Below are 14430 nucleotides of genomic sequence, written 5' to 3' on the forward strand. Positions count from 1 at the left end.
AACAACATTTAGTACTGTGATGACATCTGTGGGTTCCTAGAGTGTGTGCTTCAATATCTTTTTCCTCTGTGCCTCCAAGCCACCACCTAACCAAAAGGGCTATTTTTCAATTAGCTTCCTTGAGATGGAGAGATGGCCCAGTGATCAACAACAACAAAAACTACAACAACAAACACACACACACACACACACACACACACACACACACACACGGATTCGGCTTAGGGTCATGGGGTCATGAGGCACAGGCTACAGTAGTCCCGGGGAATGCATACTGGTCTGCTTTACTGACATTCTTCTCTGCACCTAGATCTGATAGTATTGCTGTCACTGTGACAGCCCAGCTAAACAGCCCACCCCTGTTTATAGCAAATACAGGCACACATAATTTCATGGAAAAATGAAAAGCCACAGTTAAAGACCAGTACGCAGATAGTGAGTGACTTCAATACCAGTCACCACCAATACAGAGGTCATCTGGGTTAAAAATAAACAGAGGAACACTGAAAATTAATTTATTGGGGAGAGGACTTCAGAGACGCCTGGGACAAGAATGGAGTCCCATCTTCCCAAAAAAATTCAAGGATACAGACCATAAGAGGAGGAAACAGGAACTTGTGGGAGGCATGTCAGGGCTGCTTCTCATCAGTACACCCCAGGAACAGTGACTCCAAAGAAAGGCAGGCCTTTTCCCTTTCCTGCAAACACCAGAAGTCTCTGATCTCAGAAATGTGAGAAAAGCTGAGATACCAATGCCTGGTGCAGGGCTGCAGACAGTCAGCCCACAAGGTCGGCAAATCTCTCTCTCTCTCTCTCTCTCTCTCTCTCTCTCTCTCTCTCTCTCTCTCTCTCAAGAGTATGAAGTCTCTGGCATGTGGAGGATGGCTGATAATGTAAAGTGCTTCCTGCATGGGGTGAAAACCTGAGCTCATTACCCAGTACTCATACAAAAGTGGAAAAAAGGTATGCAGAAAGGCATGTTTAATCTCAGCACTGGGGTAACAGAGACAGGAGGATCAAAAGAGCTGCCTGGCAAGCCATAATTCTAGAAAAATCAGCAAGCAACAGGTTCAGTCAGAGATCCTGTCTCAAAAACTAGAGAGAATAACTGAAGAAGACACCAGACCTTGACCTATGATTCCCGCACACTTGTGCACGCACACACTTTTACATAAATACGGAGAGATACACAGAGAGACAGGGAGAGAGAAAAACAGACACACACACATACACACACAGTTGGGGAAGAGAGACAGACAGACAGATACACACACACAAGAGAGAGAGAGAGACAGAGGGACAAATAGAGAGACAGACACATACACAGAGTTGGGGGGAGAAAGACAGACAGACACACACAGGAGAGAGAGAGAGAGAGAGAGAAAGAGAGAGAGAGATTGTAAAGCACAATAGACTGTTTCCTTGCTTTTTTGTTGCCTCTTGTTCTTTGCATTGTTGTTGTTCCAGGGTCACAACATTTCCAACCCCTTCTGTGGCTTCAAAGCACAGCCTCAAAACACACATCTGTTCCTCTCCCTCGGCATGAGTGAGTGAAGGAGGAAGTAATGGAGAAAAGAGTGGAGCCCAGCCCCATCCATAGCAGCACCCTAGAGAGAAAGAAGATTGGAGAGAGGGACAGTGCCAGAGACCCAGTGTCTTCAGGAACCTGGTGTTCTGTCTAGGTGCATGGGGTCCGTGCAGAGGCAGCAGCCTGTGCTTTAGCTCGCCAACACTCCACACAGGGCTTTCCAGACTTTCCAGAGAGGCACCCCCCACGGGACTTGTGCATGTTGGGGCACAGGCGAAAGAGAGCCAAAAGGCCAGGCCTGGACTGAAGCTTACAGGATCAGTAGAGTGGACTTAGACATCTACACTGACAAGCACGAACGTGAACATTTATTTCGAGGGCGTAAAGAAACACTTAGTGAGGAGCTTTGACAGCAGCCATTGTGTGCCCCCACGGTCTCCCAGATGTTCCAGTTTGGAGGCGCTTCCTGTCTCCTGTCTTGGGAGCCTCAGGGGTGACAGCTGAAAGGAGGTCGATCCCTTCTAAGGAGTGGGCACAGGAGGGTCCCTGGCAGCCTGAATCCTGGCTGCTGACCTCTTCCTGGCCGCCTTTAAGATGGTCTTGTCGAATAGCTCTTTCTCACGGTAGTGCACGGGTGGGCCTCGCAGGTACTTCTCTTCTGCCTCCTTGTAGCTGAGCTCATCCAGGGCAGCGATGGAGCAGATGATGGCTTCTGGAAAAAGAACTTCCATGGTAAACCGCACTTTGTCTCCTCTTGCCAGGGAGAGCAGGGTCTCGTCTGCTTCTTTGGCTACGTCTTGCAAATGTCTGGCTACGAGATGCAGCTGGTCCTCGTCCTCCAGGTAGGTCTCAATGCAGAAGACTTCCCTCTTTGATTTCCAAAGATTGTCCAGCCACCTGGACGGTTTTCTGCCCTTCACAATGTCCAGCAGGTGCTGGTCGGCCCCCTTTTTCTTCACGATGAAATCCACGAGCTTCTGGTTGGCTCTGTCCCAAGCGGCCCTCATGCGGTCAGGCAGGAGTTTCTTGTAGGGCCCCTTCCCACCCAGAGCGGTCTCCTCCTCCCAGTCTTCCAAGTCTGCATAGCTCACCTTGGGGAAATCGATGTTCAGGTCGCCCTCCTCAAAGGCTCTCCTTAGCGGGTAACTGGCTTGGGTGGTGTAGTAGTCCATGAAGGAGCCCAGGAAGGAGCCACAGGCGAGGCCCTCTCTGTAGTGGTCGATCACTGAGAAGCACCAGTTGATGCCCTGGGCGTACAGTCTGCTGGCTCTCCTCACAAGTGATACTTTCTCCCCACAGTCCAGGTGCTTCAACTTGCGGAGAGGGACTCGGATACCCCTGCGCTCAAACGGCATGTTGCCCTCGATCAACAGCACCCTCGCCATCTTGTCGTTTTTGCTGACACTCTTGACCACCGCTGGCCAGAAAGGAAGGTCCTGAAATTTGAACCAGACCAGCGTTCCTCGCTCGATGGTGCTGGGCTCCTGGGCAGAAGCCACGTTGGTGGCTTTGGCATCTTTTTGAACTCGGGCCCCTCTCCTCTTGAACCTGGTGTTGGTCACCTTTGAGTGCACTTGGGATTCCCATATTGGGAGCCCACACAGTGAACACACCACACGGGTCTTCTTTTTTTGACTAGCTATGCGGAGTGACCTGCGTAGCCTTAGGACTGGAGGCGTGCAGGCTGCCGATGCCCCCTTTGAGTCTGGCTTCGGGGTCCCCGGGCCAGGATGGGTCTTGTTCTCTGGGAGGGCGGTCTTCCTTTGGGCCCCAGTTGCCCGGATCTCTAGGCCAGCACCCCGAACTCGTTGTTTGAGAGCTTTAGGTAAGATAGAGATGTGCCTCTTTGGCCCAGAGGCAGCCTGCTGCTCATTTTTAGCCCGGGTACCCTCCCTGAAGGCTGGGGCACTCAAAGGCCTGAGCTTGGATGTGCCTCGCTTTCTCTTCCCTGGATCACTGCCAGCTTTTCCCAAGGTTGTCTCCCAGTAACTTGGCCACACTCTGGTGCCTCTTAACACATCCCCTTGCATTTCAGAGCGCAAGAGGCCTATAGTAGTGTGGGCCTGGGCTTCCCCCACTCGCACATTCTGCGAGCCCATCATCGCAGGACCTGGATCCGGGCGAACCCGCTTCCCAGGACTCCTCTGGGAGAGCCCTTGGCATTTCTGGTTGCGCCCTTGGAGGCACAGGTGCAGGTGCAGGTGCAGGCGCAGGCGCATGTGCAGATGCAGGCCCTGGCACAGGCTCAGGGGCAGACGCTGGCGCAGGCGCAGTCGCTTGCCTAGGCTGGAGCTGCTGGAGCTGGCCTGCTCTTTTGGAACCTTTGGAGCCACGGTGTTGGTTCTTCGGCCACCTGCTCTACCTCTTTGAAACAAGCTGCTTCCCTCGCCCAGACCATCCAGGGCCACCTTGAGGGCTCTCCTGGATGCCCTGGTCTGCCCTGGCGAGCCCCTGCCCCGTGACTCCTTTCCTGCCAAGGAGGCGATGTTTATGATTTCAGACTTGTCTAGGGGCCTCACCTCGGAGCTCCTCACTCTCCTCTTCTCACCCACAGGCAGTATTTGGACCTCCAGGAAGGGCGCCCCTCTCCTCTTACTACGGGCTGGGGTCCTGGGTCTGGACAACACCCTTGCAGGCCACAGCTGGCCCTTCCGGCCACAGAGTACATACTCTGCAGAGTCCATGGCGACTGGACTCTGGGGCTGTGCTGATCAGGACAGGGTGACTCCTTTGGTTGTTCTGGGCACTGTTGTGACTGCCAGCCAGTCCTCTCTGGCTCTGCTCTCCTGCCTATGGCGTTGCTCTCCCTCCAGAATCTGGTAGAGAAGTTTGAACTGACTGAAGTCGGTCAGGGTCGTGCGCGCTTATCCTGTAGGGTGGGAGAGGGAAGCAGAGCTGCATTAGGAAGGAGATCGATCGCCTTTAGTGGACAAGGAAGCAGTACCTCAGTGAGGCAAGGCATGAGAAATCAAGGGAGCTCACAGAGTCTGTTCTACAGAAGGGAGGATGTGGGAGAAGGTATGGAAGGTTCCAGAGCATCTGTGGGAGACAGTCACAACAATTTTGTTCCTCGACCTGAGGCTGGGGTGGCCAACATCCTCCCAGAGAGGTGGGCGTCTTACAAGGCTTGTGTGTTTTCTTGCCCACCCAGTCAGTGTCTTGGGGTTCACTGGGATTCCCTCCGGGTGGGGGAACCAGCCTCACTGTTTTCTTTTCTAGGGAGGTAGCCCTGTGCTGCTGACACCAGGAGCCCTTGGACAGCTAGTGAACTTGCCTTCCAGGTCAGTGTGTTAGCAGGTTAAAGAGCAATGGGGCTAAGGAAATGTTCATGGTGATTTGCAAGTAAGGGTGGCTGCTGTCATAGCTGCTGGCCTCCTCCTGTCCCAGTCCCCAACCCCCACCCCCCACCCCCACCCCTGTGGCGCCAATCTTTTGGTTCAGAGCTCTTGTTCCCAACTCCAGCCTGGACCTCACTGTGGGATCAAGTGTTCGCAGGGCACACCTGGGGAGAGCCCCAAAGAGAAAGCACTTCATTGTGGAGAAATGCTTACTAATTGGCAGACTCAGCAGTATCAGGTGGAGCTCAACAGAGTAAGCCAGTGCCTCTGTTGGAATTGTGCACCCGCATGCTGCAACCTCAAGTCTGCAGGAGACCCTGCACATTCCTATCTGCCTGTGATGGGCACTGTTTTAACAAGAGACCCCAGACAGACAGAACTCTCTTGCACACGAGCTCTGTGGCCTAATCTTAATCCACACGGTCTTAAACACATAGGAAATTTATGGCCTGGATGGTACCTTGCCCATCCCTAAGTCCAGTGGTGTCCACACTCATCTGTAGCATAGCTCTACTGTTCATGTTCCCCCATACTCTGCCACTCAACAGAGTTCCTCCTCCCCAGCCATCTCAGTGGAATCTCATTACGTTCTTCTCCTTGGCCCCTCTCTCTCTCTCTCTCTCTCTCTCTCTCTCTCTCTCTCTCTCTGTGTGTGTGTGTGTGTGTACTTGTGTGAGTGTGTGTGTGTGATGTGTCTGTTTGGTTTGTGTTTTTGTGTGTGTCTGTTTGGTGTGTTGTGTTTTGTGTGTTGTGTTTTATGTGTTTGTGTATGTATGATGTGTGTGTTTTGTGTGTTTGTGTGTGTGTGTTTGTGTGAGTGTGTGTGTGTGATATGTCTGTTTGGTTTGTGTTTTTGTATGTGTCTGTTTGGTGTGTTGTGTTTTGTGTGTTGTGTTTTATCTGTTTGTGTATGTGTGATGTGTGTGTTTTGTGTGTGTGTGTGTGTGTGTGTGTGTGTGTGTTATGTCTGGTTTGTATGGGGGCGTGAAGGGCAGGTTGGCTACTGTGTTACTGACTGCCTCTGCCTTGAACCAGTCAGTTTCCTATCAGCAGTGTGTATGTCACTCATGCCTGTGTGAAACAAATTCCTCATCTGTTTGATCCTCAAAAGAGGCCCACTGTGCTTGCTGATAGATACGGATAACACAGAGGAAGGATCAGGATGGGCTCACATGCCACCGCTGCTCACCGCTGCTCACTGCTGTTTATGCCAGGAAGCAAGCGATCCAGGTCATTACCTGGGCCCCAGCAAGCACAGTGAGGCAGAGCACTGGTGGACTCTGGCCTCCTGAAACAGCTTCCTAAGGACGCTGCTCTTCTTGTGAACTCCTGTTACCCCATGTCCCTTCCGTGAGCATGGGCCAGCGGAGCTCATCACGGGACTCCAGACCTTATCTGTAGGAATTTCCAACCATCCAGAAATATGGGGGCGGGGAGGACAGATGATATTCTCGTGATCCCCTCGGTCCTTCCCTCCCCTCTCTCTGTATCCACAAACACCTGCTGGTACACTCTAGCTCCCAATTCACTCCACAAATGTGCAGTGTCCCTTCTGTTGTATTCCCACCCATGTCTTACTGACTTCAAATCCGAGTTCATGATGCCTAAAGTGGCTTCCTACATAAAGCAGTCTAGGAATGTCTCAGGGCACACCTTCTGGATGATGCAATAGCACATGTGTACTGTGGAGGTATGGAGTTCAACTTAGGGATCACAGACGACAGTGGCGCTTCATCCTAGGAGGCTGTGTCATCTCCCGAGTTGGTTTCCCCCTTGGAGTGTCTTGGGCCTTGTCACACGGTTATCTCCTGAGGACACAGAGGAAAGCATGAACGCTTCACTTACTTTCAGGCTGCCTTTTGCTGGACCTTCCTTGCGCATGCTATCCAGGAAGGCTAAATGAACCCCCATCAAGTCCAACCATGCCTCTCCACCATCCAGGTACCATGCCTTGAGCATGTGAGAGCCCACCCACCCCTCACAGGGTACTCTTGGAAACCATGGATGCCCGAGGCACACCTATAGAGTACACGACGCCTTCTACCCTTCTCAGGCTTGCATATGCTTCTGCTTCCCTCAAGTGGGGCATTCTCAGCCCCACATACTTCTAATTTCAGTTAGGAAGCATACCTGGGAATACCAAGTATGTGTTCAAGCCCACAAACCAGGGCATCCGTGCAGCATCTGTAACTCAGTCATAAAGAAATGTGTCTGCACTCATATCAGGCCACGCTCTCCCCAGCGTGTATTCCATCTGTACATGCCTACTGCTCCTAGGTACATAAAAGTCCTTATGCTTCCTACATCCTGGTTAGACGTTAGCAGTATCACCACCTGCCTCCACCGTTTCCAAGCACCGTCTCCGGTGCACTACTTTCAAAAGGTTCTCCGAAATTTTTGTGAGAGTTGACTTTCTGGTGAAAAGGGCACACTATCTTCCCAGAGGCACACAGAGAAGTTGGGGGGGTGGAATCCTGAAATCTCTGTCTCAACCCACACTTTGGCCCTGGGACCAAAGGCCTTCTATCAAGAACTTGCACACATTCCCTCTGTGCGGGTTCTTTTCACATTTTCTCCAGATGGGAACAATGGCTTCCCTCCCTGCAGTAAAGACAGACAGGCGGGGGACAGTCTGATGAGAGGGTGCAAGAAGAGTACAAGACCTATTGCTCTCACACAGGGGGCGGGGGTGGGCAGAGATACACAGGGTGATCCAGATGTGCTGGTGGGTCAGAGAGCAGCCCCTGCCACACACGGTGTAAAACCCAGCTGATGCTCCACCCAACTGTGTGAGGTGAGCAAGATAAAGACTCAGTCAGACACAGACGCAAACTAATTACCTGCCGAAGAAACAGACTCTGCCCCTTTCTTGGGGGTTCATGCCACACTGATCTTTATCTCCTTCTGTCTAACTGAGACTAGTGGTCAGTTTAGAGACAGCTGTCTTTGGGAGGCATTTTTTACTTCCTGTGTCAGGCAGGCCTCCGGGCCAAGAGAGTGTCCTCACCACTGGGCTTCAACCATTCTCCAAGGGAACTGCAGGTTTCCCCCACCCACACCCAACCCCCAGCCCCGTTTACCTCCTCCTCAAATGCCTCCCAGCTTCTCTCTCAGACAACTCTCTCAGAGGCAATTATCCAGGGTAAGGTGTTTTCACACAAACAGGGTCATCCTGTCAAGAAGAGCACATGTGACGATCATTGCTAAACAGAAAGGAGGTGTCCATTTACAATGGCGAACTATGCTCTCAGGGCCTGAAAAAATAAAGCTAGCAGCAAAGAAGTGTCACCAGAGGACAAAGAGAAAGGGCTGAGTGAGCAGCTAGTCCTTGGGGCTTCTCTTCAAACAGTAGTAGTGAGAGAACCTTTCCTGCCTGGGGAAAGAGCAAACAAGCTCCCAAGGCCCACTGGCAGACTCAGCTCTCACACACAGGCAGGTTGGCTGCTGGCACCTACCTAAGCTCTTTGAGTGTCTGTCTAGTCATTCCACCTCTCCAGCCTGTGAGTGTCCTTCGCAAATGTATCTGTAACCAGGAAAGAATGTATTGTCCCCATTGTCATGGCAACCACAGTGTCATCAGAAAACATTCTCTCCTAGTAGCCAGTTCTCTGAGGAAATCAGGAAGTACTAATCCACCCACCCAGGAGGCTGACTGTTCACTTACATTCCTGTCACCTGGTTCTCCCACCACCCCCTGCAGCTGCACACATGAGAGTAAGTAAGTAAGGGTGCACACAGTACAAAAGATGATACTGCCGTTCCAGGGTGCCAGGCCTTTGACTTGACCACAGAGGGTCTGAGACAAGGCAAGAAAAACGATCACAGGTTCCATCCTGCCTTCTAAAATAATAAGACCAGGGCCCACGTCTGAGAAGGCCACCTTTTCTCCTGCCAGAATTCGGAGGCAGGCACATTGTTTGTTTCTCCTCATGCAAATAAGCTTTCCAGGTCACTTGGGGCAGAAAACATGGAGGACCATGGACCTGCACAGGATAGAAAGCAGTACAGGAGGAGTGCACGTGGCAGCAGCAACAAACCAACCAAACAAACAAAAAAAAACCCTACCCTGCATCTCATCAAGGAAGGGGAGAAAGCCAGCCTCAAATGGCAGGAGGCTTTGGAAACATCAAAGCCAGCTGCAACCCACCCCCCAGTGAAACATTTTCTCTAGCAGTGCCACACCTCCCAAGCCAACCCAAAATAGCACCATCTACTAGGAAGCAAGAATTCAAATGCCCCAGGCTGTAGAAGATATTTCATTCAAACCACTACCACCACCATCCACCTGCATACACACAAGGAGAGGGAGAGGGAGAGGGAGAGGGGGAGGGGGAGGGGGAGGGGGGAAGGGGGAGGGGTAGAGGGGGAGAGAGGGAGAGGAAGAGGGGAGAGGGGGAGGGGAGAGGGAGGGGTGGAGAGGGGGGAGATGGGAGAGGGGAGAGGGAGAGAGGGAGGAGTGGGAGAGGGAGAGGGGGGAGAGGGAGAGGGAGAGAAGGAGGAGAGGGGGAGAGGGAGGAGAGGGGAGAGAGGGGGAAGGGGGAGAGGAGGAAGGGGAGAGGGGAGGGGGAAGAGGAGGGGGAGGAGGGAGAGAGGGAGAGAGGGAAAGACAGGGAGGGAGAGGGAGGGAGAGAGGGAGAGGGGAGAGGGAGAGAGAAGGAGAGGGGGAGGGGGAGAGGGGAGGGGGAGAGGCAAAGGGAGAGGGAGATGGGGAGGAAGAGGGAGGGAGAGAAGAGGAGAATACATGCATACACCCACTCTCAATCACAGGCATAGAGGAAACTGTTTTCCACTAAGCTGTCCCAAGGCATGCCTGCCACTCTAGGCAGCCATGCTCTCATCCAGTGAGATGTTTTCTCACCAGATTAGATGGCACCTGTTTGGACACACAGTTCTTCGGGGTTCTTCTATTCTGCTCATGGCTCATACATGGATCCTTACACAAAGTGACTTTTGTTGAAGCGATTTCACTGAAAATGCTTCTCATGTCCATAAAGAGACAATGCATTTCCTTCTGAGGGCTTGGATAATATCCTGCTGTGTGGATGTAGAGTGCTTGGCCCATGTCTTCCTCGTGCTGGGTTAAATCGGGACTTTCCCACTGTGATTTCTTCTGTCTTGAGCTTTGCCATGCCAATATTCACTTGGATGCCTCTATATGAGGAAGCGGCACTTACCTAGAGGTGGCGTGACCCTGTGATGGGCTGATGCAGCATTTCCCATTTTGTTGAACACAAAGGTCCTCCCCACAGTAGATAAAACATTGAAAATTCTCACAGCAACAGGGCCTTCACAGTTATTCTTAATTCCCTTCCTAAATAGTCAAGTGGCGGCTGGCTGGATTTAACTGCTGTCCTTGTATGTTGCCTGCATCCCCTAAGGTCTGACTTCATGGAATGTGCGTTCTGAGCCCCCACACACACATGTGCATGCACAGATGATGTGGCAGTGAAGCGTGGTCGACATAGATCCACAGTCCTTGGAGGAAGACAGAAGGACCGTGAAGTGTCAGAGCCAGAGCTGAACAATACTGTGATAGCCAGGAGTCTCACTTGTACTGTAGATAACACAAAGCTCTGGAAGGCAATCAGAAAGGGGGGCCGTGAGTACTGCAGTCCTAAAGAGGCTGGTCAGGAGTCTGTACCGTGGGCATGGGACGAGGGGCCTCCTGTTTCTGCCCCTTGTGTACTTTTGCAGTCCTCACTGACCAACCAGGTCCTCCGGAGAAGCAGCCACAAATGACACTTAGACAGCAGGGGGTTACTGTGGCCCAGTGTGCAGGCACAGCCACAGCGACCAGTCCAGCATGCACATCATCTTCAAGTCTCAAGTTACAGTCCTGTGATTGTTTGGTGGGAGTCAGTTCATCCAGTCTCACGCATGACGTGGTGCTTTCAGTTGTGCATACATAAACTGGGAAGTCGCCTAGGAAAGGCCGGAAGTACCTTTCTGCCTTTCTGGAGAGGCTAGCATCCCTTACTTTCTGCATGTGAGGACTAACCCTGGAAAAGGAGGGTCTCAGGTGATTGAGCGAAGGATGTCTGTAAAGGTGAGCAACTAGTTATTAGGGCCAATGAGGTGACGCCACGGGCCTCAAGCCCACACTGGAGTGGACAAAGCCCAGAGGGCCACCCTTGGAAAGCTTTGTCAAGGTGCTAGGGACTCTAAAGAGTGTGTGCATGTAGGACAGCATGTCTGCCCCTGCAGAGACAAGGAACCTTCCACATGACCCTTTCGGTACCCTTTGTGTACTCTCGAGATTCTGGACAGGTCCACGCTTCCTGCTCTCTTGCAGGAACACTTCATGGTCCTACTGTCCCGGTCCTCACCCAAGGGCTGCGGACCCATATTGACCATGCTTCATCATCACATCAAGTGATGCACACCGCACGAAGTTTGGGGGCTCAGAACACTATTCCATGAAGTCAGACTTTAAGGGTGACTGAAAACAAGGAGCGGAGGTGTTCCTGACACATTAGGCTCTTCCTAGGTGAGTTCCGGTTTATGCATGCACAACTGAAAGCTCCAAGTCAGTCATGCGAGATTACAGGGCATGCCAGCTATGGCAGAGGTGCACATTGGCCAGGCTCACGCAGGGCAGACGTGGTTTTCCACAGGGCAAGAGGAAGTGAGGAGTACTTGGGACCACCCTGGAGGAGAAAGAGGGTCTTAGAGATTGTGGTGAGCTACATGTGTCCCTGTAGGTGAAGTGATAACATATGGAGACCCAGGAGAGTCCTGACTGAGGTCAAGTTCCGGAGCTTGAATTCCACAGTGGAGTGGAGGAGTGGAGGAGTGGAGGATTCGGAGAAGGGTGGTGTGGGAAAGCATTGATACAAGGAAGCAGGGACTGAGAAGGGTGGGCAGGACAGCCCGTGTGCTTGCAGAAGGACTAGGGATCTGCCACATGGCCCTGTCTGAAGTCCTTGGGCACAGGAGACATTCATCCAGGTCCACACTTCCACAGTTGGGCCTACTCAGGTAGGTATATGGGTGTTTCAGGTCCTCCCAGGCCTCAAGGGCACCTTTTCCTGTCCACGCACGCATGCGCGGTTGCTGGTGGGCCTGTAATGGTCTGATTTCCCCATGCCCAGTATAGTTGTAGCCATTTTGTCCCATGCCTGCCAGCTATTTCATATTGTGGCTTTAACATGCCTGTCAGTCATTGACACGGAGAAGCGACTCGGCTCAGAGCAAGGACAGGCTGGCCACATATCCAGATTTGTTCTGGATGTTCTGGATGAGATCTGCTAATCTTAAGAAATTCCACAAAGCTTTACGTAGGTCCCATCAAATCAAAGGTCGATATGAACTGGTATGTGAAAAATCTTGAGTCAGAGCTGACCACCAGGCGGCACTTCCTGCACCTGCATATGAACTCATTGTGGGTTTTGTGTGCTTTCTTTTCCTTTATGAGCTGACAGAAAAACATATCCGTTGTCATAGTTCAGACAATCCTGAGTTATGTCCCTGGTCTGACCAGCACTGTGGTGTGCTTTCCGTAAACTATTCTTACTGAACTGAGGTCAGTGGTTCACGTGGTTTGTGTGCCGCTTCTTGAACTCCAACATGCCTAACCAAGGACAAGGACTGGACAGGAGGACGCATCTGCCCATGCATGTCTGCAGAGGGCGAATACTCTCTGAAAATGAGGGCCAACCAGCTGTGACCACCCTCCAGGGGAAGCAAGGCTCTGGACAACGTGGCGAGGTGTGTGTCTTCTAGGTGAGTGAGCAGATATTAGGACCCAGGATAGCCTCTGCGAGGTAATGTCTGGTGCCCGAATTCCACAGCGAGGGGCCCAGACCCCCGGAGGACGGTCTAACAATGTCCTCTGAGGGTCACAGTGACTGAGTGAACCCGGCAGCAGGGCTGCACGGGGAAAGACTTGGGACCTTCTGCATGGGTCTCTCTGGGGTCTTTGGGTACTGCACAAGTTCTCTGGGTCCGCATGTCTACAGTTGGGCTATTTGAAAACAGTGTGGGTTCTTCGGGTCCCTTGAAAACCTTAAGACAGCGGATTTTTTTGTGGACATATGCATAACTCCAAGTCACACATGCATGATTGCTGGGCAGGCCTCTGCCTGGAACCAAGTAGGCGAGTCTCAAGCATGTGCACACATTTTCCATCCTGGCACAGCACTTCTGGAAGTGATTTTGCACTGGCTGTGGCCTCCCTCGAGGGTAAGAGGGGTTCGGTGGGACTGTGGGGGGGGGGGGTTACAATTCCCTAGGTGGGCGACAAGGCATCTCGAGACTTAAGGTAAAGCCCTTCCGGAAGCATCATCCCCCCTCCCCTGCATGGCTTGGCCCGGCCCACCCTCGAGAGTAAGAGGGGTTCGGTGGGACTGTGGGGGGGCGGTGTGCAATTCCCTGGCTGAGGAACAAAGTATCGCGAGACCCAAGGTAAAACCCTTCCGGAAGTGATGTCCAATGACCGTGCCCACCCGCGAGGGTGAGTGGGCTTTGTGGGAACTTCGGAGGTTTAGTTCCCTAGCTGAGCAGCCAGATATCGCCAGGAGAGGCCCAAGGGTAGGAGGGTAGGATGGTTAGGACGGGTGGAGGGGAGGAGGGGAGGAGGGTGGGGTGGATTGTAGGACGTGTAATTACATATCTGAGTGACAAGGTATCACAGCAGTGAAGGGAAACCCCTTCCGGAATTGACTTGGAATGTGTCAGCCTTCTCTCGAGGGTCAAAGGGGTGTGGGGGGCGGAGGGGGATGGAAGAGGGGTATGTCCTTAGCAGAGCGACAAGGTATCTATCATAGCCCCCCATGGGAGGTAACCCTTCCTTACGTGATGGCAGAGCACTGCGAGCAGTCTCCAGGGAAATGGGTTGGCAGCAGGGGGATGGGGGATTGTAGGAGGATTAATTCCCCAGCTGAGCGAGGAGATATCTCAAGACCCAAGGTAGCCCCTCCCGGAAGTAACATGCAATGTCCTTACCCACTCTGGAGGGTAAAGGGTTTGGTTTGGGGGATTTTAGGAGGTGTACTTCCCTAGGGTGTCGGGATATCGGGGACCCTCAGCAGTCACTTCTGCAAGTGACTTCTCCCTGGCTGGTATCAAGGTTGACACAGACTGCCTGGGGGAGGTTCTTCCCAGCTGAGACACAAGGTATCGAGAGACCTCTGATAGAACCCTTCCAGGAAGGATGTCTCCTTAGCTTTTACTACCCTGGAGGGGAAGAGGGTCTTCCCGGGCACTGCTTTGAGGCTATTTCCCTTCCTCTGCATCCCGAGACAAATGGTGATACACTTCTGAAAGTGGCATCTCACCAGCTGTGAGGACCCTCGAGGGCAAGAGGAGGTGGGAGAGGGGTGGGAGTCGCTGTGAGGCTGAGGCCAGTGAGACGGGGTCCCCCAAATCCCAGTCATCCAGTCACCACTGAGAACATCTTAGAGTCTGGAAAGCAGGAACTGCACAAGCCAGTGATGAGCCCAGGGCCAGGGCCAGGGCCAGGGGGAGGGGGAACTCTGCCTCAGCTCGGGGGGGGGGGGGGGTGAGTATCCTTGTCCAAAGGTCAGAGGGTCCTTCTGCAGGAGACTTAGAAGGCAAGGACTCTGT

The 14430-nt window shown here is 52.7% G+C and overlaps 1 protein-coding gene across 1 annotated transcript; it reads right to left on the bottom strand.

The window, feature by feature from the left end:
* Nucleotides 1–1893: 1893 nt before the first annotated feature.
* Nucleotides 1894–8376, bottom strand: LOC147004693 (putative PWWP domain-containing DNA repair factor 4). Its single transcript, XM_085837689.1, has 4 exons — nucleotides 8322–8376; nucleotides 7947–8038; nucleotides 6520–6674; nucleotides 1894–4397 (listed from the first exon to the last, which is right to left on the bottom strand). Exon 4 carries the CDS (start codon nucleotides 4210–4212, stop codon nucleotides 2050–2052), a length of 2163 nt encoding a protein of 720 aa, XP_085693815.1. The 5' UTR covers nucleotides 4213–4397; nucleotides 6520–6674; nucleotides 7947–8038; nucleotides 8322–8376; the 3' UTR covers nucleotides 1894–2049.
* Nucleotides 8377–14430: the final 6054 nt, after the last annotated feature.

The sequence above is a fragment of the Mus caroli genome, unplaced genomic scaffold (assembly GCF_978045245.1).
Source record: "Mus caroli unplaced genomic scaffold, Mus_caroli_1 scaffold_5, whole genome shotgun sequence".
Taxonomy (NCBI): Eukaryota; Metazoa; Chordata; class Mammalia; order Rodentia; family Muridae; genus Mus; species Mus caroli.